Here is a 25,118-nt window from a genome sequence, read left to right as displayed (position 1 = left end):
CGCCTAGAGCACACTGAGCTCTCTTAAAATTCCTTCCCTGTGGTGCAGGAGATCCATGGGGAGTTGTTGAAAATAGAGCAAATGTGTGACAGTCAAATGGTCCTCTCTGAAGTCACGTTCTGCTGGGTTTTAACCAGTCAGGTCAGGATGTCCAATCCTGGGAGTAACAGCTGTGGCAACCTCCTTAGCAACTGGGAAACACTGGCAGCAAAAGGTTCCCTGTGTCCAACAGGAAAAAGGGTGACATTTCTGCATTCAGGCTAAATCCAAATGGTGTATTGTTGCCAATATCAGGTAAGTCTAAAATACTGCTGTGCCTTTGACAATTCACTGTTGTGTGTAGAAACAGGGGTATTAAAATGTGCTTTAATGTAGAAGTGATAGTTGCCTTTCTTTGCAGAGTATTACTGATTCTGTCTTGTTTTGGTTTATAACAGCAGTTTGTGCAGTCATGAAATAAATTGGTATATTGTGCTGATTTCCTGACTTAAATATGAATTTTGTGGCAGTTAATCCTCTCTTCTTGCTGGGTTTGCTGTGCTAGTTATCTGAAATTATGTATCTATCTGGGAGTCTCCATAAAAAAGACTTCCAGATCATATTTCTTAGATAAGAGACAAAATATCATCTAAACATGAGTGCTAAAACTGCATTTTGTAAAATAAATTAAGCACTTAAATTTTATAGGTTGTTGAGTTTCCATGCAAATGTTATCATAAGTGTTTCTAAGCAATATTTAAAAAGAAAAAGATTAATGGAAGCTTGTCTACTACATCTTTTGAAATTACCAGAGATAGCATCACATCATTGATCTTACTGTGACAGCCTCTGAATAGTTATCACTTGTCACATCTGAGCATCTCATTCTTTCTTGTTGCAAGCCATAATCCTGCTGTTAATAAAACATGACAGGGCAGCTGAAAGATCAAAATATTTCCTCTTAATACATCATTATAAATAAATAACAGGGAAATGTAATCTAACATCAAGTTCAAAACCTGTCACGTTTACTCAGCTTGTCAACTTCAGCTATAATTTCTATCTCAGCTTGTAAAACAGGAAAGGTTTGGCTGGGTCTGTACAAGAAAGCTTTAAAGGAAGAATGTATGTATAAGAAAAGAAAGCTGGAAACCAAGAGGGAAACAAATGTTGGAGGGAGGTGAAATTTATTATTTTCCTGGGGATTTTCACAACATTTATAGTTTCCTTGAATCTTTCTGCCCCTTTTCCAGGTTAGGATTTGCGTGAGTGAAGATCACTGAAGTCAGAGTCATGTGGGCTCATCTGGCCAAGTGCCAGTCTGAATATTTTGAATTCAGTGTTTTTAAACAAAAATAAATGATTAATCAATATTACTGGGTTCTTGAGGTATACTGGCCAGCATTTGCTTATTGTCTCTTTTCTTCCAACAGGTCATGGCTGAGTCCTGCAGGCAGCAGCTTTTCCAAGTATGGCTCATTTGAAAGGGTCCCTGCCCAGGAGTCGCAGGTATTGCAGTGTGAGGCCAGCTTTGGACAAGTTTTCCTGTTCCACAGTTAATCCCTGCTGCAGGAGCTCCTTTGTTGTGTACCCTGCCTGGATCACTGAGCACCTCGCCCCCCAGAGGTAAAATCAAGTTCCTGTTTAAGTCTGGGATTTGTTTTTTGTTTATCTAAAAGGATAAACCAGGCAGGCGTGTCAGATTAATAAATTAGCAGCTTGAACATCATTTGAGCTTTCCCACCCCTGCACTGGCAGTTTTTTAGATGTCTTAACTAAAGTTATTTGCTTCCTTGGAGATTATGAAGGGCAAAGCCTGAGTAAGCCTCCTATCAAAGAAACATTCCTTTAATATCATTGGGATAAATAAAAGCATCTTGCCTTAGCAGTCATCTTCCATGAAATGTTGCTAATGCTTTGTGACAGGGGATTATTTTCCCAGTTTTGAACTAGAAGCTGTCATCGACCAGCAGCTTTCCTGTTTACTTCTCTGCTTTGCTGTTCCCTGAATGCTGCAGTGTAAACCATCAGCTCCAGCACTCTGGAGTGCACCTACGCTGTGCTCTGTGCTGCAGACGGATCTTTTCTCCTGATCTGAAGGGTTGCATTGTCTTGCCAGGTAAACAGTAGAGGGGCTGATGCAAGTAATGCTGGCCCAGGATTCCAGTATGCTCCTGGCTCACTTCCTGTAAACCCCAAAGCAAAGAAATCTGAGTAAAAGCAGGCACTGATGTGTTTTTCCCAAGACAAGGAATTATCCCAGCACAAGCAAGTTTTCTGTTTCTTCCCACACTATTTGGCCTGTGGGAGTGCTACAAAATGAAGTGGAGTGTTCCAGTTCTTAAGCCTTACAAGATTATTTTTTTCATGACCTGCAGAATCTATTTCTTTCAGGGCTGACCCATTTTCTTTTCTTCGAGGTGCCAATGGATCAGCTACTGCCTCCCCTCCCCTGGCCCAGCACGGAAGAGCTTGGGGGAATCAGGGGGCACAGACAGCAACGTGTCTGTGCTGGCTAGAGGGGAACAAGATGGATTTTATTACCCTGGTACAGTAAAGGAGGAGATAGAGGTGAGTGATGGCTGCTGTGTGGTAGCTGGGGGCATGTGTAGCAGAGAGCAGTCCTCACGCACTACCTGAGCTCAGTGTAGCAGCTTTTGGTTCAGTTTTTGATGAGATTAGAGAACAGATCACCAGGACAGCAGGTTCTTGAGCAGCCTTGTGCTGGTGCTGGGCACTGAGCCAGCCCCAGTGCTGCTGCCAGCAGTGTAGGGGCTGCTGTTGTGTGTAGACACAGAACCATCAATAGCATAGGAAAAGGGTTTATGTTTTCTGTACACATGTCCGGCTTGAGTCAGCCACAGACCAGGCTCGGGGTCTTTCCAGAAAGGGTAGTGAATGCTTTAATTCATTGGTTTGTTAGCACTTCAAACTTAACACAAAAAGGAGCCTGTTCTTTCTCAAGAACAGGGAAGTACCTCATCTCATTGTTGATGGAAAGCCTCTTGACAGGCCTTAATATAAAAGAAAATAAGAATTCCCAACAACCCCCCAAGAAGCAGAGCTAGTGTTGTATGTACTGAGGAAAGACTTGGGTGTGAGTGATGAACAGGTCTGAATGGCTTCAGTGTCCCTTGTTCCTTGGCACACACAGCATGGTTTGTGCACACAGAGAGTGTGCACAGGCAGTGTGCACAAATGTATACACTTGTCTATAGCTTTTTCTCTTGGGAAAGAAAATACACATCCTAGTGGCAGTGAATCTGAACATATGCTTCAGTTATCTTGCTTTCAGGTGAACCTCATGGAGTTTTTTGGGCTGTCTCAATGCTGAACTAACACCACACACCCTAGCTGCTGTTCAGGCTTGTTTTGCCCTAGTCATATAGGAGCAGCATGGTCTCCCAGCAAAAGTTGCATTGCCTGGCACATTATTGACTGTTTTTCAGTGGAATTGTTATTTTGTTCCTGCTAACAGAGTGAAAGAGGCATGTTCCTGGTAGAATTTGCCAAACCACTTGTGTCACGTGGAAGGCATGCAGTGTGTGTGCAAAAAACAGCACAGGATGACATCCTGGAATATGTGAATGGGATGAAGCACTCCTTGCTCCCTGGAGACAGAGTGCTGGCACCCTGGGAGCCAGATAAGGCCAGGTATGGCCCAGGAACTGTCCTCAGAGGCATTGAGACAAGGGATCCCTTACAAGGTAAGAAAAGTGCTGCTCTCTTCCTCCTCTTGTTCCTCTGGCACACCAGTGGAGCTGTCAGGATAAACTCCTGTCAGGGTGCCAGGTAAACTGCTGCCTGATAAACAACAGAGCACAGACTACAGCCCAGTGTTGCTCCAAGTTTGCAGGAGCTGATGGATATCTGTGCGTAACCTCACCAGTGTGACCCTAAGCAAGTTGTGACCCATAAAAATGTCATCATCTGTGGCTGTGAGTGTAGCTGGGACAAGGCTGTGGCTGCCATGTGCAGGACTGTGGCCTTTTCATGACATATACAAGTGAGACAACTTCCATGAAGCATTCATCTGAGCTTAAATGCTCACATTTGTACCAAATGTTACATCTGGGGGTGATTTTATCAGCCAGACGTAGGAGATTTCAGCAGCTCATTCATTTTTCCTGTATCTGACAGTCAAGCTCCACTGACTTACCAAAATACTATTCTCAGAGCAGTACTGCTAAATTTGGCAGCAACAACAGAAATTACTGTCATCTTGTTCTGTTTTCTTATTCATGTAAAACTGTACTGTTTTCTCGTTCATCTGATGACAAACTGGGAGGAAAGATGCTGCCAGGCCTGTTTTAGTGATGGTGTCCAGTCTGCCCAGTCACCTCTGTGACACTGTGGTGAGGCGTTAGAGAAGGGCAAGAGTTGATCCTGCCTCTTGACAGGAGTAGAAAGTGCATAAAGCTGCAAAGCCTGATCTGTGTGTGTGCACTGCCCAGGCAGGGCAGCTGCTTAAGGCTGCTTGCTGTTTCTCTTAACAGCCTCAGAAGATGAAGAAATTACAGTCCAGTTCTGGAATGACAAGCAAGTGAAACTCCCCCGTGGTGTGGCTCTGTGGATCCCTCCTAGCCTGTGGGAGAGGATTGTGGAGATGATCCACATGCCCTTCACCAGCAGGGTGAAGCCCAGACCAAGCCAGGACTCTGACTCTTGTATTTTTTCCTGCAGTCCTAAGGCAGCCCTGATTCCCGTTTGTGGTCTGTGTAGCCTTGCCAAGCACTGTTTACTCTGCTCTCCCTGCTGGCCGCATTTCCACCACCGCTGTGCTGGTGGTATCTGCTGTTCATCAGCCTGGGTAAGGTGCATCTGCTGCTGCCATCCCTGTGCTGCTGCCTGGTGGCCTCTTCCCTCCAGGTCTCTGGTCTTTCAGGACAAAGCTGAAGAGGACGAGTCCAGCAGTGAGCTCTCTCCAGGCCTTCTAGAGCTGAAATGCACAGAACAAGGAGAAGCTGCAGCTGTGGCAACATCTCTCTCTTCTGATTCAGAGAGGGACCTGAAGCCATTCCCCACTAAGGGTACTCTGGGGGACAGTGCTGCTAACACAGGCTCCAGCTGTCTTGAAAAGCCCAGGCTGAGGAATTCTGCAAGACCTGAGGGAGAATACTGGAAAAGAAGCCACCACAAGTCCCATTCCAGTAATTCAGGTACCTTCAAACAGCCCCACAGGGAAGCAGCTGTCAGAGGGAACAAAACCAAAAGTCTTCTGGGCAGGGCAGTCACTTTGTCTGCTGGTTATTGGTATTAATACTGTAAATTTGCATATCAGACTCTGATACAATTCTTCCCCCTCCCCGAGGTTTCTGCTGCCTCATCTGGCTCTTCTTTTGGCCACTCATCCCATGGAAAACTACCAGAACAATTATTTCATTTGGAAGCACAGATATTCCTCCCTGTTTCTTGTCATTTTCCTATGCCTTTTATGATGCTAACATCTTCATTAACCTGCATAGCTCACCCATTCAGAATAACCTGAAAGAATTCCTTTCAGGCTTAAAGTGCATTTTTCTCTCTTCTGAAATGAATGGTTCTCCATTTCAGGTCTGGTTTCACTCTTAGACACAATTTTACTCCTTCCCAGGACCTGGAAGTTGTACAAAGGGCAAGCTGGAATCCAAAACCATCTCCACTGAGGACATGTCCAGTGTGGCCTCTGCTCAGCAGAGTGCAATGTTTGAAACCACTGAGCAGATTCCCAGAGGGCAACTCACACTGAAAAAAATCCGAAGAGACAAAGATTTCAAGCCATCATTGAGGGTAAGATAATCTGTATTAGTTCTGTGGTTATCTAAGCAGGAGGTTTGTTTGAATGGAAAAAATATTCTTGTAAATGGTTTGGAACCTGGCAAGAAAAAGACATTGTTTGTAACTGCTTCCTGAGGCCATCCACCAGTTTTGTGATAGGTAGGAAAGTTCTCCACTAATGAAACCAAAACAAAAAATCCCCAAGCCTTAAGGAAGGCTGGAGCTACGTGGTAAAATGGAAACAAATGTCAGTAGCCATGTGAGCATTCAATAATGCAGATTTCAATTCAGAAACCTGCCAAATGCCCATTGACAGCTACCCTAAGAAGTCCTGTGTTAAATCCATGTTAAGGTGCTGAGCTCTGCCCATCAAATTGGGATAGTCACAATTGCTGTCTCTGAGAGATAAAAGCAGATTCTTTGGTAAACAGTCTTTGCTGAGTTTCTTCTCTCCCGCACTGGAGGCAAGCAGTTTAAACAGCAGATTCCTGCTGTGAAGCTGGGGGATACAGAGTAAGCAAACTGTGTCACAGCTAGGAACAACACCACTACCCTGGTTTTTAGGCCTGGTTTCCCTTGTGCTTTAGAAAAACTTGGAAAAAAATCAGAACATGAATGCTAAAAAAAGCAAACACAGAAATGAGGAAGAAAAAACTTACACGAAGAAGGAGAAGATGAAAGAGAATGTCAGGATGAACAGAAACAGTGCTCTGCACAAGAGCATCAGAGTAGAATTAATAAATTATATATATGAAATCAAAATATTAGCTTCTCTGTACCGTCATGCTCTTGCTACTGTGGGCTGACTGCAAAGTAAAACTTGAAATGTTCTAAGCTTGCTTGTTTAGAGATGAATACATTAAAAACGTGTCTTGGTGAACAGAGAATATACAGGAGTACATCTTGTATTCTCACAATTGTACTCATTCATTTTAAGCAGATGCTGACTTATCAACTGTATGGTTCCTACTTTCTATTTCTATTCTACTTTATTGGTTAAATAATCATAGTTACATAACCACACACCTTTGTAATTGATTTCCTAGGAATTTTCAGGGCAGTTTGGAGCTCCAGGCAGGCATGCTCTATGTAAGCAGTGTCAGACCTGTGCACGGAAGGGACATGATTTGCCTTTTGGTAAAACTAATAAGAAAACAGAATTGTTTCATTCCAGCCCCAAAGCAGCAGCATGAATCACAGTAGTGGGTGCAACATGGCAATACAGGGTATAATGACAGAATTTCATTCCTGTAAAATAGCCCCTTGATGATTTAAACCCAGAAGATCTATTGTTACTCTGAGATAGCTGAAGCAGTTTTATCACATGCTGCAGGCTGTATCAGAAGTGGCTTGCAGCAAACAAGTGGAGTGAGAGGACAGGCTTCCCAGAGGTACTCTCTGGGGGGCTGATGTCTCCTCACTGCAGTCAACAAAATCCTTCTGACTTCTGAAGCAGAAAAGTTTTTAATCAAAGCTAGCAGCTTCTGAAAATCCTTTGGTCTTGCTGTCCAATTGTGTGTTCCAGCAGTAAAGTTTGTGCTAGCACAGAAAATAGACCAGTATTAAAGCTATGTGAGGCAGAGGTACAGCCAGCAAAGCAGCAGTTAACAAAGACACTGGTGCTTTTTTAGCCCAGACTTCTGAAGGATTTGTTTTCTGTCCTCTAGGAAGAAGGCTTTGCAGCATCAGAAGAACAAAGATACAAAGCAGCATCAGATGATAAATGTGAAGCCATTTGTGTTGGAGATGACAAACCTGATGTTACAGACCCTGTCAGAGCTCACTTGCTGCAAAGCAGAGAGAGACTTGATCAACCAGAATTCAGTACATGTACAACTGATCAAGTTCAGGGGCTGAAATTTCAGGTAAACTGCTTCTACTCTATCAGTGTTTTATTTTTTAAACAAATCAAGTTCTGCTTTAGGTACTGTCTCAATAGAATTTCTTTGTGGATGACTATATAATTTTAATAAGTGAGAAACTCTGCTTTCACCCGCATTAAACTTGAGCATCCTCATTATTCCAAAGTGCTACATTAAAGTCTTAACTATTTGGACTTGACTTTACAATTCTGGAGAGATCAGATGAGCTAGTTGAAGCACTAAAACCCTGAACAGATGCACAGCAGGAGTCCAATAAACCTGCCATTTGTCTACAGTTCTCTGGAGTGAGCCACAGAAATTCATCAAAGCAGTTTCTGTTTGTAGAAAGCCAGGAGGAATGGAGAAACAATACAACCTGACAGCTGAAAGATATTTTTTGGGGTTTTAAGCACAAGCAAAAGTAGCCAGAGGCTAAAGGACCTGCTACTGTAGATACAAACAACAAAATGATTAGCATTCAAGCCACTGATTTTTATAGTCTGATGAAAATGAATGGAAACCTTAATACTATCAGCTACAAAAAGATGACAGATCACATCACTAATTCTAAACATGGAATCTGGTCCTTTGGCAAATTTAAGCATCCAGGGAGTTTTGTTATTGGGACTGCTCATGTTTAAAGCATATGAACTTGGCCATAAGCTGCAGAGTGCAGTTGGTCAGCAGTAAATTGGATAATTTAGGGTACCCCACAGCCCTCAGAAAAGGGGTTTAGCATGGTCTGCAAAGAGACAGAACCTGAATCAATAGCTCATGTGCCTAGACTGAACACCTGGCACATATTTCAGCACATTTCTGAGTTGGGGTTCTAGGTAGGGAATTTAATTTGCATTTCATTTCTTTGTCAGACTAGCAACAGTACAGATAGGAGAGTGGCTTCTGAGCCAGCTGCTCCAAAATCAGTGCTAGCAGAAGCTAATGTACACCCATATTCACACCACATGGATCATGCTCTCTGGTCAACACTGTGACATGGGGGTTCTCTCTGAGGATAATACAAAAGAAGCTGTCATCACAAAGGCTTGATCGTATATTTTATTTCACTGATTGTATCTTTAATTGTTTAGAGCAGAAGAATCTGGAATTACACAGTCACATAATTGGATTTAAAAGGCACACAATGTACAAATATTTATAAAAATCAATGTACAAAGTGGGCTGCATATAATTGCATTAACTAGAAAACAAATATACAGGCCATAAAAATGGAGTCCCAGAGAGGAAGCTACTATTAAAGTGCTAACAAGAAAAAGATATTTATAGCTCATTACACACATTAAAAAGAGCCTCATGTTTTATTCCTGCTATTGCCAGGAAACAACAAATATCACAGGACAAAAGTTAAATCAACACTTTGTCCTGCATTGACATCTACTACATGGGTTTGTTCCACCATGTCTTCTGAGATTGCTGTGACAGAATAGATGCCAGGAGAAACTTCAATGTAGAAATCTTTGGAAGGACTTCTGGGCTTTAAGAAAAAATAAAAGAAGAGAAAAAAAAAGCTATGTTATTGGTTAGTTATCTTAGATTTACCAACCCCCCCCCGTGTTTGGGTAAAAAAACCAACCACATTCAGCTGCTATATAAGTAAGATTTATAAGATTTTTCTAAATATATGGAAGGCAGTGCAAACAAAACTGTAAAATGTTTCTGTCAGTACAAAAATTAGCACGTGCCATACTCAAAGTATTCCAGCTAATGTTTAAATTGGTGGAAATAATCACTGTGCTGTAATTTATGCCTTACAAAACTGAAATTTACCAACCTAGACAGGTCTGAACATAAACCTGGGAATTCCTGTTCCCTATACCCAAGGTGTTCTCACTAATTAATAGTGTGGTACAGATTCAATGTTTCTCATCTTTTGTAGCTTAGAAGTTCCTGAAATTGATTTGTTGAGGTGTTAGGCTTTGAAAAATAAAACCAGTTTTCTTCTCCTTGAGGACCAGGAGTCTTCAGAGAGCCTGTGGGAGGGCGAAGCGCAAGAATGCCACAATCTGGTTTCTAACTAATTGTGCAAGTCTCTGTATGGCCATTTGACTGCCTATACATATATTGTGATTGTGAATGCACCACTGGTTAATCTGCTGTGCCATCAAGGTCTCCAGATCTGTCACAATTTGTAAACAGCTTGATTCAAAATGATAAAGGAAATGCTAGCAAGTACCTCTACTTAAAACCAAAGTATTCTACACACTTACCCTTTGCTGGCAAGTTTGAGATTGGCTGGGTTCTATAGAACATTCAGTCCCCTGGAAAGAAAAAGAAAATTATTTTCTAATGATCCACCACACAGTGCAAATCCAGGCCAAGAGAGGGAAAGCTTTAGGTGCATGAAGTTTTCCCCTCCACAAAAGGATGGACAAGACATTGACTGGTGCTTGGATCAGTCCAGGTGTTTTTATGTCCCTACATCCATGAGTGTGAGTGTCACAGACATCAGGTGGATAACAAATGCCCCAAGGCAAGGGAAGGAATAACCTTTCACCAAAACCAGAAGTACCTACTTACCTCTTCTTCTGTGGGATCCATCTTTCTTTCTACTGACTTCCTGTGGTATTTGCAGAAGTGTTTGATTTCATTCTCTTTGCACTTGTTGGTTGCCATAGACCTATAGCACTTCTGGACAGCAAGAAAAACAGAAAATATCATGTGGGAGGTATCAAACCATACTTGCAGCCACTGCAGATTTACAATTGAAAGCAGAACTACACAAATACTGATGCTGTGTACTAATTGGCTGGTTTGCTCTCTGTGGGGGTGAAAACAATGCCCATACCTCCAAAGGCCACCTGCCTTCTGCTATAGGACTCTCTCAGGCAGGCCTGACTTTGTGTTCCTAACACATTATGTAGGGCAGGGACTCTGACACCTTAGAATGAATTCATGAAAATGTCAGAAGGAATAAATACTCTGGAACTGCCTGCCTGATCAGGCTGGTCAAGAAAAGCCCTGGTGGAAGAAGGCATAGTTTGTGGGTCCTTAAGAGGATGTGGATGCAAGCTAGGTGCTCTGCAAGCCAGTCAGTGAAGATGGGCTCTGCAGGCCATGTGCAGCAGCAGTGCTCTAAAAGCAGAATATGTTAAAACTGTTAAAACTGAAAAATGAGTCAGTAAAGAAGCTGAAGTGTCTTCAAGGCTGGTACCATTTCCACAGCAGTTTTGGGAAGTGTAGTTAAGCACACAGCAGCCTTCTTCTGGTTGCACTGCACATGTGCTGGCATCTTCCCCACTGCAAATTAAACTCTTGAGTACAGTTCTGCTGCCATCTGTTGTCACCACAGAACTCCTCCCAAGGTTACCTTTTGGATCACAGGGACCAAAAAGATCCAAAACATCTCCTATTTCACTGGTGTTTCTCTTGTCCCTGACTGGCAAGACTAAATGTAACAAAATTAAGGCAAATAGAAATTCTTATTTCCAAATCTACTGCTGTTCTTTATTCCTTGAGCTTGTGCACAAATCAACAGAGCTGGTTGCTTGTATTGCAGTTTTTGTGAAGCTAAAAAATATATAAGATGCTCTGACCTGGTGCATAATGCTTCACAGATCATCTCTTACATGATGGCACAGAGCAAAGAAATGAAATCCAACTTTTGGTGAGAAATGGGTAAATTTTGATCCCTTAGCAACCTCAAACATCTCATCTTAAACTACAAATTTAATTGTTTTCATTCAAGTGCCTAAATGGTTGTGTCCAGCTGTGGATTTTTATTTGCACTTTGTAAAATTTACCCATGAAATTATGGGTCTGACATTTCCCCCCTTTTATGACTCTTCTCCACAGAAATGACTGAAGCAGTACTGTCTTGGCTGATGTATAAATGTGGAAGTCGTCCATTGCTTGTTCAAACTTTAATACTCTTAACAGGGCACAAGATAGACCCAAAGAATAATTTAGGTTGGAAGACACCCTTAGCATCATAGAGTCAAACTGCAAACCTAGCATTGCCAAGTCACTGGTAAGGATGAGCCTCACTACACTTTTGTTTTGTGTAAAACTATTCTGCCCCAGTTGTTCTAGGATTTACTGCTTACTGTGTATGTAGTGCTTTGAAATGATAAAGGACTTGCTCTAGAGCTAATCACTTGGTGTGCTGGAGTACTGTTTTCTCTAATTTAATTGCAGACATGGGCTCTGCATTAGCCCTGCAGGCAGTGAGCTCCCTTCTGAGTTAGGATAACAGATCCCTAAGGGCACAAACTGAATGGAATTCTGAGAGTTTAGTGCAGTAGCTGGGCTGCAGGGCTGTGCTCACAGGGATGGGCTGGCAGAGGTTGGCTCCAGTCTGCCCACCCAGCAGAGCAGTGACACCTGCCAGCCAGAGAGCAGTGCAGCTGTGCACCTGCACACCAAGCCTCTCCATTTCTGCTCAGCACACACAAAGAGCTGAGCCCACGCTCCTTACCCAGTAGCAGCATCCCAAATCCAGTTTGGCCTGGTTTTGTCTGGGATAGAGCAAGTTTTCCTCCTAGCAGTTGGCAGAGTGCTGTGTTTTGGAGTTAGTAGAGTACAGTGTCGATAACAAAGTGGTGTTTTGGTTATTATTGCTGAGTAGTGCTCACCCTAAGCCAAGGACTGTTCTCATGCTCTGCCAGGGGGAAGCTGCACAAAGAGCTGGGAGGGAGCAGGGCTGTGACAGCTGACCCAAGCTAGCCAAAAGGAAATTCCATACCATAGAATGTCATGTATATAAACAGGGAGAGTTGTCTGAGGGGCTGACTGCTGCCTGGGCACTGGTCAGTGAGTGGTGATCAACTGTATTGTGCATTACTTGTTCTTCTTGGGTTTTATTTCTCTCTCCCCTTTTCATCACAATTATTACTGTTATTACCATTGGTATTATCATATTTTACTTTGTTTCAGTTAATAAACTGTTCTTATCTCAACCCACGAGTTTTATTTTCTCCAGATTCTCCTCCCCATCCTGTCAGGGGAGGAGGGCAGGGAGGGAGTGAGCTGTATGGTACTTAGTTGCTGGTGGGGTTACATCACAACAGCAACACTAAATTCAAAACAAACACAGGACACAAAGCATCTCTGCACTCGAGACTCAAACTCTCCCGTACTTCCGGCACCCAGAACAGGGTATCAGCCAGCAGGAGTGGCTCACGTTCCCCTGATAACAACAAAAGGTTACTATGTCACAAGGCCATTCCAGCAGGGATACTTTGGAGCACTGGAAACTTTTCATACCTTGTGACACAATGTATTTTGTGATGTGCCACCTGACATTTCTGTCTAACCATACTGCGTTTCCACCACGAAATGGAGAAACCTTCTGCTAAAATCTGTACCGGGCTACTGGTACTGTCTATAGAAAATGTAGATAGTGCTGTTTATCAGCCAAGGTGCAACCAGCTCAGCCGGCCAGGACAACACCGCTGAGATGTACCCTGCCACATGATGCTGAATGCCCCAAACTTCAACATCTCGGCCGGCACTCAGGCTCACGGCCTGAACCCTTGCCATACAGCCAGCAAACCTGAAGCCCAATTTTTGCAGTAAAAGTAGCGAGGTCTCTGGCAGGCACATCATGAGCATTCCCCTTTGGGCGGCTCCGGGGGTGACCCCTCACCTCGCATTCCTTTGAGACTCCTCTCATCAACTTCGCAATCGAAGCGAATGCTGCATTGAGGCGTTCCCGGTCCTGGTCCTGCAACGAGAGACATTCCCGGTCACCCAGCGTGCCGCCGGTCGCTTAGAGCCACGGGGTGGCGGGCACGGAGCCGCAGAGCCCTCGGGGGCGCCGGGCGGCGCGGGTAGCTCAGCGCGGCGGCGTGTCCGTGCATCTCCCGGTCTCCGTCTGTATCTGTGTGTGCGTGTCCGCGGGTGCGCGCACGGCACTGACCGGGGCCGGGGCCGGGGCCGCGCCCGCCGCGCGCCGCCGCGCCCGCTCCAGCACATCGCGCGCCACCGCCATCCCGCCGAGCGCCGCCGCCGCACCGCGCATGCGCCCCGCCCCGCCCGCCGGGGGGCGCCACAGCCCCGGCCCCGCCCTCAGCCCGGCCCGGAGGCACCGGGGCGGCTCCCGGCGGGATGCGGCCCCGCGGAGGGCTCGGGGGGCTTTGTTTCTCCCACAGGCCCGCGCCCTGCCCGGCGGTAACGCAGGAGAGGCGCGTCCGGACAGGCTCTCCCGGAAAGGGCCAGTGAAGCGCTCCCGGATGCTGCTCCCCGGATGTCGCCGCTGTGCGACAGCGGAGCAGAGCCCATAGAAGCCGGAGGTGCGAGCCCCGCCGTGCCCCGGGGTCTCTAGGGGGAAGCGGCGCTCCCCGCTGCTTTTTGGTTAAAGTTCCGCGGTAGGAGCTCACGGTTCCGCCAGGGGGCGATGGCCGGCCGAGTGACGCCGCGTGGGCACGGCCGGGCCGCACAGCCGCGGCACCCGCTCCCCGCGCAGAGCCCGCCCGCCGGGGCGGTGAGGGAACCGCGCAGCGCTCGGGCCCCGCGGGCAGCACTTGCCCAGCCAGCCGGCTCTGTCCGCGGGAACCGGCTCTGTCCCAGGGGGCAGCGCCAGGCTGCGGGCACCGCTCGGAGATACCGGAGCGGCTCGGGAAGTGGCTGTGGCTACGTGGGAGCAAAGCCGCTTGGAGCCTTCGTTAACCTCGTGTGCACCGAGGTGACAGTAGGAAGGAAAAATAAGCATAAAAACTTTCTTTAAGTCCCCTATGGCCAAGGTTAACGTGGAGGCTCTGATCCTTCAAATCCTTCATTCTTGTTGAGAGCTTTGCTAGCTGTAATCTCTTTGACAAGCAAGAAAAATAATCCTCTCCTAGTTTACATTTTATTGTCATCTCCCAGTTGCTTAAGCAGAGCAGCAGCCAGCCCCCGCAATAAACAAGCTCTTCACAGGCTGCTTGCTCATTAAGACATTCAAAGCCCCCATTCAGTGCTCGAATCTAGCTTAACTTTAAGTTTGGTCTCCTGTACTCCAAAGAAAATTTAGGCAAGCTGCTGGAGTGCTTGAGGTCTGGGGAACTGAATGCAACATAAGGGAGGGGGAGAAAAATAATATTTGATAAAAGCAATGTTAGTGTGTTTGATGTGGTGGAGAAGCAGCCAGAACAGACTGCTTCCTGCTTAATTGGAAATTGAACATCTTTGCATCATGCCTTGTTAGCAATGGTCTCCTGGAGAGGTGAGTGGGTTTGCTATGTTGCTGCTCTTGTGAAATAGACTTGGAAAAGCCCTCTTATGTCGTTTTCAAAACACTGAGAGAAAACTGTGTTCATTTCTTATTCCTGCCAGGTACTTGTAGCAGTAGCTTGTTGTTCAGGAGGCAAATTATTCCTGTTGTGTTGAAATTTAAACTCCCACCATTTTTTGATGTTTGGTGACACAGTACTCCTTTGCAGCTGAGTAAATATGTCTGTCCCAAGAAGGCTGACAGCTGAAATAGCTTTTGCTTTTAGAGACAATTCACATCAGAATCCAGATGAGAGTTACCCTTATTTCCTGTACATTCATTCTTTTAAAAAATAATGGAGGTTTGTGAAATGCTGGGCATTTCCACCAGATTCCTTGTTGTGTGGGTTGATGGATCAGAATACCTGAAGACAATGTATTTCATTTTGCTGGCGAGGTGGCAAAAGCCAGGAATAGTTTATCCTGAGTACAATGGATTTCATTTTACTGGTGAGGTGGCAAAAGCCAGGAATAGTTTATCCTGAGCCCTTGGTTCTGGGCTCAGGGAAGTATCCTTGAGTACAGCATTTGCCGGATGCTATTTTGCTTCCATTTCAGTCAAAGGAAAGAAAGTCAGCAAGTGCTGAAAAGTTCCAGAGATGTGTAGTGCTGGAATTTGTATTTCAAATTGCAGAATACATGCTGCTCTTTATTTTTCTTCTGCACCTAGAATCATTTGGTTAATCTATTGTGAAGTGACTTGTATTATCAATGCCTACATAACACTTGAAGATCTAGGAGCAGTCTCTGTATTTTGCAAGACTCATGGTCCTGCTAAGAGCTAGCATCCTGCCTCTTGTATATTGTTTTATATCAAACGTTTTGGGTGGGTTTCTCATCTGCCAAACCATCAGAAGCCGTGGACAAATGTGCCAGTGAGGTGGCCCGCACAGTGCTGTTGGTGGCCCGCACAGACAACGTGCCGTGCAGGGACTTTCTTCCCCCCAGGTAGGCGCGGTGCCCTGGGGAGCCCTGGCTGGGCCGTGCCGGCGAGCGGGACTGCTCGGGCTGCGCTGCCCCGGGAGCTGAGCGTTGCACATTGCTGCCAGGAGCTGCTCCGGGGGGCTGCATCGGAACCCGGGTACCCGGCACGAAGTTCAGAGGCACGCCGCTCCTCCCTCGGCCTCCGCAGGTGCTGTTCGTGCTCGGAAAGGCCCGGGAGCTCCCTGGCTCGCAGCTCCCGGCTGGGAGCCATCTGCTCCGCGCCTGGCGCAGGAAGCGCGCCTCCCGCACTCCTCCTTCCTTCCGCTCTGCCCCGCAAGCGGCTCTGCCCCGACAGGAGCCCAGCGCTCGGGGTGTTTTAAATAAAAACTAAGCGGTATCGCTCCTCCCGGCTAGGGCGAGGAGGAAGTCTGTCAGTCGGGGGTCTCGGTCCTCTCCTCCTCCTGCGCCCATCGCATCTCCCCGCGGAGCAGCCGGCCCTGCCGGGCTGCTCCCCTCCCTCCCGCCTGTCCGGGACCCGGGTTTGGGGCTGGGGGAGGCGGTGCCCACCCTTCCGCGGGGCCGGGGCAGGGGCGAGCGCTGCCGGCGGGAGCGGTGGCTCGGCAGCCCGGGGCTGCAGCCCGAGCCGGGCTGCGCTGCGCTGGGGGAGCAGGTTTCTTTGTTGGCTGCCGGGTGACTGGTTCCCATTAATCTCCCGCACTGGTCGTGGCCGTCTCCACTTCCTGCCTTTGCATACTTTTCTCTCCCTCGATCTCAGTCCCTTCCCACCCCCTTCCCTCCCCCCCTTTCTTTCCCTCTTCTCAGCTTCTCCAAAAAAGCTACAATCTCCCGGGCTGCGGGACGGGGGCTGCCGGCGGCCGGCGGAGGGAGCGCATCCCTGCGCACCTCGGTAAGGGCCGGGGAGGCGCGCTGCCGGGCGGTGGTCGCCTCCGGGGACCCGGGCAGGGGAGCGGGACTGGGGGGAAAAACGATTGCTTGTGCTCCGGGTGGCCGTCCCTGCGCGCCGAGAGCTTCCCGCGAGCGGGGCGGGCGGGGATGCGCGGCGGCGGCGGGGGCTCGCCGGGAGCTGCGGCTCCCCGGAGCGCGGAGCTCCCGCGGCACCGGAGCCGCCGGAGGCCGTGCCGGTGCGGGCCGGTTCCGCAATCCCTGCGGGACCCTGCCCTGCCCTGCCCCGGGGGAGCGCAGATGGGCGGGGGTCCTTATGCACGGGCGGAGCGGGGACTCGCTGCTCCCGCGCTGGTGCCACCGCCGTGCTTCGCGGGACGCTGCTTTTTGCGGGGGGGGCGAGGGCAGAGGCACCGCGGAGAGACCGAGCCCGCGGAGGGACAGAGCCCGCGGGACCACTTCGGCCGGAGAGGGGTAGCTCCGATCCGGCTGGGGAGCCAGCGCGCCGAGCGTGGGGCTCTGAGCTGGAGAGACGGGGAGCTGCGGCGCTTCTCTTCCAATGCCCCACTCATGTCGTCGGTCCGGCAGGCTCCGGTGCTTGCGTGCGTGCTGAAAAGTGTAGAGGAGCCACCTGGACTCCGGCGGAAGACTTTAGGATCCCAGGACAGATTTGGCTGAAGAGCTAAGGGAGTTGTGCCGCAGTTCGCTTGGTGGGAAAATCAGATGTCCTGCTCTTGGCTTGGTACCAAACATTTGCGTTACTAAGGTCACTGCAATCAAAGAGTAGCGGTTACATATGAGAGAGCCTTCTTGTGTTTACTCCAGTTTTATCACTCAAATGTACTTCGAATTTAGTAGTCAAGCTGAATGAAGCTGGGTGCATAGTATTCATGCATGGAGTATGTCATTAGTAGCATTTTCTACATGCTGTGCTGTCTTGGGGAGTAGGTTTTCTTTCATTTTTATGCTGGCTAGTCAGACTTAACTTCAGGCATATATTAAATAATCCAATAAAATTGGAGCGATCAAAACCCATGGAAGATGAGGGATGAAACTGCTAGTTGTAGTCCAGTTTTGATGATAGGATGAATTGAAGTGAGGCTGATTTGCCTTTAAGACTTAAGGATGTTTTGTTAATACATGATTAATTTACAGTTGGTGGATGAAAATTTCCATATAGTGGAAGGATAAGTTAACAGGGCAAAGGTAGGAGTATCATGCATTTAAAGTGAGGTTTGAGGAAATCATTTATGTTTCCAGAGCACCAAAATTTAACTTTCATTGTGGTGGGAAAGGTTATGCAGGTGACATCGTGGAAATCTGTTACCAAGTTGACATGTAAGAGTAAGATTTATGGGTTTGATCATTTATTTCCCTCTTTCTTTAAGATTAGTTATTTAAAATAAAATGCAACATATTTATAGCAATGGCGATGACTTTATTGAGTTACCCAGGAGTATAGTCAAGCACCTTTTAAAATTAGCTACAGTCTGTCCACTGTTAAGGGTGACAAGACTGACATGGACGTGATATCTTGCTTCTGGAGTGGAACCAGTTTCCTCAAGAGTATGGAGTGAGGAAGGGGCTTTTGGGAAAGGTTGACAGGGATGGTAGTGCTGGGCTTCACTGGGGCATGGAGACTGTCCTGTTCCTAGAAGGATGTAGCATGTGTTCTTGTCTTGTGTGCAGAAATGAAAGAGCCCTGTCTGGCCTGGCTTTCTGCTGCTCCCTTCAGGGTGCTAAACTCCCCCAGCCAGCTTGTGTGCATAGTCACTCACTGCCCTTCCTGGCTCAGGGGGAGAGGTGCCTTCTGTCCTCTCCCACCTCTGCAGCATGCTTGTGCTGTGGCTGCCAGAATGTGCTCCAAGAAGCTCAGGACCAAGCATTACTCTTTCCCTTTAAGCAAGTGCCTTCACGTACAGTGTATCTCTTTAAGGAGTGTGTGACCCCTTATTATTGGTGACCCTGTAAACCATTGTGTAATCTGTTGACTGTAACATACCATGCCAATTTATTCTTGGTTGGGAAGTCTTGCCAAGGACTTGATGGAATAGCATGATTTTGTCCACTTTATTGTTTTCATTGTGTTTCATAAACATCTAAGACCCTCTGGGAAGAATCACTGGGGCGGCTGGGCCTCCTTTTTTTAATTGCTAGTTAAATAAATGTTGCCAGTTTAAAAAAAATTAAAGTGGTATGCAGGATGTCAGAATGCCTGGAACTGCCAAACACTCATGTTTAGGAAGCAGGACTATTTTTAGTGTAGGGGCATTTAAAGAAATGATACAAGCCCCTTGTGAAGAGGTCACTGTGAAGTACACTGAAGAGCCTGCTTTTAACTGGAAAGTAAATCCAAGTTTCCCACAGCTGAGTAAAGCAAAAGAACCAGATTCATGCTTTTCCTGCTTAACTGAAGAGGGAAAGGATGGGTTTTTTTGTTAGTCTACTGTAGTGGAAGTAAGGATGCCCAAATTCTTGTCATACAACAACAACAACAAAAATGCTGGTCTTTATGACACCCTCACCTCTCTGATTTCCTCCAGTATGTGCTCACTGGAGGAAATCAGATGGAGATGTGGGATTGAAAGGCATTTGACACTTTTGAAGAGGGGCTGGTAACTGGCAGCTGGGAATATGGTGTATCCCTTGGGATCTGTGTTTGTGGGAGGTCAAAAGTCCCTTGCATGAATCCATGGTTGCCATTCTAATCTTTACTAAAAGAACAGGGGTAAAGCTAGGGAAGAAAAGATCATCTGTGTTGAGAACTCCAGGTGATCTGGGCTCCTAAATCACTTCTGAATATGGGACCGAGTTGCCAAATAAATTACTGTGATTCCAGAGAAGTCTTTCCTCAGTTCATCTGCCTGAGAAATGGAAGTCCTTGCTTTGGATGGCTTAAGAGAATGTGGTTTAGGTCAAAGTTACCACTGTGTGCTACAAACATCATGTTGTCTATGAGGTCTTGAGTAATGTTTAATGTAACCCAGGCTCCTGCAGGGCAGAGGACCAACATCTGGACTGATCAGACTTTCAAAATGTATGAAATGATAGCAGAGTTGATTTTTGGTCCAAACTTCATTGATGTCTTGTTTAGAATAAGTTTAGTTTAGATTATGAATTGGGGGTTTTTCCTTCTTTTTCTCCTTTTTTTTCCCTGCTGCTGAGTGCCATGTGTGTTAGTTTTATCTGCGTGCTGTAAAGTGTGTGCAACTGTTGCTTTTCAGACTTTTTGGTCTGCAGTTGGGATTTAGTTGGCAGTGCAGACAGAGACAAGTTTGGGGAACTGAATCCAAATATTTACATTCTCAATTTGGCCTAGTTTTTGTGCTTGTAAACATTCTTAGTCAAATTGAACTTTGGTGAGGTTATAAGTGGCTTTGCCAAGCCTTGGAGAGTCACACCCTACAAGACCTGAAATTCCCCCTTTTGGGAAGAGTTTTGGATGTTTTTTGGGCATACATCTGTCATCTGAGAGTTAGTACTCATCATTTTTATCCCTTATTTGACTGCAAAATCTTTTCCTGTTTGTTGTTTTTTTTCATGTAGAAATGCCTCATGCTGGTGAGCTGTGTCAAGTTAAGTGTCATGGAGGAGACGTCTTGCCCACTTATGAGGTCCTGTGCAAATACCATAAATCCTGTCCAGATTCCATAAATCCTCATCTCCTATGCTGCTCTAGAGCTCTGCCCTGGTAGAGAGGGGCCATGGTGGAGATTCCTCTCTCTCTGTAGCTACCTTTTTCGTGGTCCTTGTTGTTTCATTGTGCATTTAAGATTTATTTGAGCAATGGGGATGTTGCTTGTGGAGTTTCAGATTTAAATCCTCTTTTAATTCTTGTAGGCTTTGAGCAGCTGTCAGATTTTACTAGAAACTTTTTATTCACTGGGGACTGAGCCTAAAAGAGATGTTCTCCATTAGCAGTTGAACTTTCTGAAGTTGACACTACTACAAACTGTAGGGCTGGGGATCAGCTACTACATTAGCACTTCATGGCCAACCCACCCTCTTGTGTGGGGATTGTGTGTTCCTATTTGGGACTGTTGGTGATAATCAGAGTTTGCAGTTAGGATAGTTTAGTTGCAGAGAACTGGAGACTATTTTGGGCTAGAGGTGACTGCAGTGAGTTACAGTAAGATTCTTACTCATCACTTGAGGTCTGGAGCTTTGTGTTCTCAGCCAGCCGAGTCTGGCCTGCCTTAGCTTAATCCACGGTGAACATGTTTAGAGTAATGTAACTTGGAGCGCATTCCCAGATAGTTAAAGCTGTTTGGGGAAATGAATGGTCTAATTCCTACAACCAGTGCTTTTGATACATTCTGCTGTGAGCTTCTGACCTTGGAGCTGTGCTTGGTAGGTTGAGGAACACAGGACAGGAGTAGGTGTTCACTTTTAATGCCGCCTTCACCCCTTCTTTGAAGACGTGTTTGGTGGAGCTGTGTCTGTAGGCTGAGGAGCTGTCAGCTGCTGCAGTGTAGTTGGGAATTCAGTGAACTTGTGCAAGTGCAGAAGTCCTTAAGGACTCAGGGAAAGCACAGTGGGGTTCTGTCGGAAGTGCACCCTGTGTGTGTTCACACACACAGGAACGGGATGTTATTCCAGTGTGAGTATATCTGCCTCCTAATTGCTCTTTAAAATGAAGATGTAAGAATGCTTAATGTGTTAACATTTAGTGTTAGGACTGGTGCCAGCACAGGAAACCAGGTCTTTGAGTTGAAACTTTTAACATTATTCTCTAACTCCCACATTATTAAAGACAGTCGCTGCATAAAGTTTTAAAGCCATAATTCATTTTATCATTTTGATGAGGTTGTCACACTGAATTACTGGTTTGCATTTTTTCCCCTTAGGAAAAAGATTAGTAGTCTTCATGGAACACCCAGTCACAATCACAGGGGACAGATGCTAACTGACTAGCACTGTGCAGAGCATTCTGCTCAGCCTGCTGCTCCAAGTACTAGGGCAGAGACCAAAAATTTTGGGAGGGCTGGCCTGGAAGATCTTGCAACCCTTCTTCAGCAAGGAGCAGATGTTTCAGACACTGACTCTGCTTATTGTTCTGGGAAGTCCTTCAAGTTAGGAGATGAATCTGTCTCTTGGCATTTTTCCTTTCAACTTGAGGGAGTACAAATAGTTTTTGCAATATGGGGTGAAATTAATGAGGAGTTCTAATGATTTTGATCCTTTGTCCTGATGAAAACTCCTATCACTTGAAGTCACAGGAAAGGGCCTAAAGTCATATTTTTTTCTATGTGGGCACAAAGAAATGGGACATATTGATTGACTCACTGTGTGTGAAAGTGCTTCTCATTTGGGCTGCTAGGATTGTAATGGCTTAAGTTTCCAGTGTGCCTCATATCTTAATCCTGACTCCAGGCTTACAAAATCCCATTATCCATTGTTGTTCAAATGAGTTTTCTGAGCCAGGAATATTGTTTTGAAGATATGGCAAATGAGTAAAGTGCAAAACCTTACCAAATAATCAGCAAGCTCTTATTATTTCCACTGTGAAGTTGCAAATCAGGCTGCAGTTCCATACCACAGCTTGTGTTTATACTGCCTGCTATAGTCCTGCTATATTGTAAACATAATCCTTGAGCAGAACATCACCTGTGCCACTCAAACTGTGTAAGAAATTACTGACTTGAAAGAAAATTGAGATCAGAATAGGAAAGGAAAAAAAGGGATCATAAGGAAGAGGCATAAAATCATCTGCTCCTCCCTGAAGGCTCTTTGTGAAGATTACTTACTTAACAATCTCCAAAACCATTGACACAGCATTCAGCTCTCATCAATACAATTCATGCAGCTTTAGGTTAGTGTGCATATTTCTGTTGTTGTTTTAAGGATGTATCCATCACCATTTCTCCTGTGGAAATGAGTAAATATCTGGAATAATTTAATTGTACTAAAGGGAAAAACAGGGACAAGGACAGGGAGCTTGTGCTGTCTCCTTCTTGTCACCTGCCTTGTTGAAAGCCCTTGGGACACTCGGGGCTACTTGCAAGTTTTAATGGCACAATCCTGATGGCCTGGATTTGTTATTACTCAGCCTCAGGGTATCTTACTTTCACAGGTGCTGTGCTTCAGCTCTTCCCTTCCCAGTGCTAAGGCTTGGTGCAGAGGTGTTTCCTGCTGATTGGCCCCGTCTTTATTGCCTTTGAAGCAGCACTGTTCTTGCTGCTGCAGTTGCAGAGCGGCTGGCAGAGGAGCTGCTCTTTCTCTCCAGAGGTGTTCTCGGGCCCGGGAAGCAAAGGGGGATGTTGCCAGGTGGCAGAGCTACCTTCTCATCTAGTGCCAAGGTGAGCTAGGGATAAGCTTCTTTTCCTGCTCTGCTCTCCCTGTGGCTGCATAACCTGGATAACACAGGAAACTCTCTAGAAAAAATAAATTCAGGAGAGGTAAGGGCTTGCAGACTCTTGTCATTTTACCTGTAAGTAGGGCTTCATCTAAATCCTTGTGCTTTGGGGAAGGTTGTCTGTTAGTTCCCAGGGAAATTTTGTCTTTTCCTTAGTGTTCTGCTTTTCTTCTTTCTCCTTTTAGCCCTTAGCTTCCCTCTGAAAGCACTCCAAGCCCAGCAGCTGGGCTGTAATGAACTCTGTTTGTGCTGTAATTTCTCCTTGTGCTGCTGCTTCCAAGCTGTGGATGGATGCGAGACCTACATTTGTTAAGCCCTAGAAAGGGGATAAATGGTGACAAATTCTTCATCCACTTGTGAGCATTGAGGCTTCTTGTCTGTCACAGACAATCTGTGATAGCAGCTACTTGAGCTGCTGGTGATATATTGCTTTGTTTGTCTGTTTTGGTATTGACATTTGTATTTAGTGGAATGCCAAGAGAGGTATCAGACTGCTTTGTGCTGTTAAAGAGTATCACATAAGATTTAACTGTGATTTCAGCTTTAATTTTGTCATTGTTTGCCATTGAGTTGTCTCCCTGTGAGACAGTTATCTGTGAGCTGGAGAAACCAGCAGAGAAGTTGGTGAAAGTTCAGCCAAGGCTCTGTCTCCCAAACCAAGCAGTGAGAGAACCATGGAGTTTGCAGTGACAGGCACATTGTCCAGAGAGAATAACATTGAGACAAATCCACTGTCTGTCTATTCACCTCCGACAGGTTGCATCTGGAGGGGGGGAACACTCTGGGATGATATACAGCTGAGGGGACGTGTGTCTTATCTTTTCAGTTGTGTAGATCATTTTATCTTGGGCTATTTCTGGCAACTGAAAAATGACAGGAGATAATACCTAGCTTAAAAGCACAGCTATGAGAGAGATGGGAGAAGTTTCTTGCTGCTCTGAGTGAAGCCAGCTTCTCTCTTGAAGGTTAATGGCTCACATTCAATCTATTATCATTTTTTGTAGTAGAGAGCATTATTATGTACAGAGAGGGTGAGATGAATCTGATTGATTTTTGGCATACTGGTGTTGACTCAGAACTACTGTGGGTAGACTGATGTGATAAAGGAAAGAATCTGGCCTACTCTTAAATCTGGAGAGACAGTAGAATGTTTTGCTCTGTAGAAGTGCAGCTGAGCCACCGGGCTTGGAGGTGTGCTCTGGAAGCAGGATAATTAAGGTAAGTGACATACTCATGTGATAAATTTAAATATGTAATGTATATTCATGAGCCTATGGATAATGGCTAAAACAGCAGGAATCCAGCCCTGCATAGCCAAGTGCTTTGCTTTGGACTAAAAACTTCCTTTTCCCTTTCCCATGTGCTTTGCAGCAGGACAGGCTGGCAAGCACATCTGCCTGTCCAGCCCAGACAAACATGTAGTGGGAAGGTCGGCTGGGGTGGAGACCACACAGAGCAGCTGCTTTGGGCCACATGAATTATCCCAGCAGCGTCTGCTCACCTCTTCCTCACCTGGCACTATAGTTCTGGCTGCAACTTTTCAAATTGTTTACCAATCTACTTTTTTAAAATTAACTTTCACCTCCTAGTTAGGCGAATAGTAAGGGGCAAGTACATGTTAACTTTTTTCGTTGTGGAGACTTAAGATAGCCCTAAATATTGGATAGTCAGTGAGAGATGTTTTGATCCGGGATTCATTGACATAAATGAGAGTTTATATTTATATATACCTAAGTTTTTGTTTTCAATACACAATGAAGACTTACCTCCATAACTTCTACAAACTAAATGGAGTGTTCCTGTACTGGGTCTAATGGAAAAAAGGTTAATTTCATCTCTAGGTTTTATCATGTGGATTTAAAAAACTTGAATGATGAGGGCCTCTGAATCAAACTAAGATTGGTGGTTTTTTAGGAGTAGGGCAAATGACACTAAAAAGCAGGAGCTGAATTCAGATAGTAGCAGAAAGATGAGCTATAGCAACAGAGGAGCATCTTTCATTTGGAATTTTAAAAGCTCTGAACAAAATGGGAACAAATGAATAAAAGACTGCATCTGACTTTGGTAGATGAGGGAAACATCAGTGCGGATGGGAAGGATTGGGAAGATAATTCTGGGAGCAGATAAACCCT

General features: G+C 45.8%; 3 protein-coding genes across 3 annotated transcripts in view; 2 read left to right on the top strand and 1 right to left on the bottom strand.

Moving 5' to 3' along the window:
* The first annotated feature begins 218 nt into the window (after nt 1-218).
* Nucleotides 219-13,100, top strand: LOC311154632 (uncharacterized protein C11orf16). The gene is made up of 8 exons (XM_084207294.1): nt 219-294; nt 1,413-1,605; nt 2,400-2,550; nt 3,458-3,686; nt 4,476-5,138; nt 5,573-5,748; nt 7,407-7,601; nt 11,409-13,100. Exons 2-8 carry the CDS (start codon nt 1,451-1,453, stop codon nt 11,412-11,414), a joined length of 1,575 nt encoding a protein of 524 aa, XP_084063420.1. The 5' UTR covers nt 219-294; nt 1,413-1,450; the 3' UTR covers nt 11,415-13,100.
* Nucleotides 8,646-13,577, bottom strand: AKIP1 (A-kinase interacting protein 1). The gene is made up of 5 exons (XM_084207295.1): nt 13,474-13,577; nt 13,201-13,278; nt 10,134-10,244; nt 9,824-9,874; nt 8,646-9,090 (listed from the first exon to the last, which is right to left on the bottom strand). Exons 1-5 carry the CDS (start codon nt 13,573-13,575, stop codon nt 8,947-8,949), a joined length of 486 nt encoding a protein of 161 aa, XP_084063421.1. The 5' UTR covers nt 13,576-13,577; the 3' UTR covers nt 8,646-8,946.
* A 2,989-nt stretch (nt 13,578-16,566) lies between these two features.
* Nucleotides 16,567-25,118, top strand: part of DENND2B (DENN domain containing 2B) — a gene marked incomplete at its 5' end in the record, with an annotated part of 151,688 nt that continues 143,136 nt past the window's right edge. The window contains one exon of the mRNA XM_084208170.1: nt 16,567-16,635. The remainder of the gene's footprint in view (nt 16,636-25,118) is intronic.

Source organism: Fringilla coelebs (genome assembly GCF_963513975.1).
Source record: "Fringilla coelebs genome assembly, chromosome: 6".
Taxonomy (NCBI): domain Eukaryota; kingdom Metazoa; phylum Chordata; class Aves; order Passeriformes; family Fringillidae; genus Fringilla; species Fringilla coelebs.
This window is presented reverse-complemented; position numbering and strand designations above follow the sequence as displayed.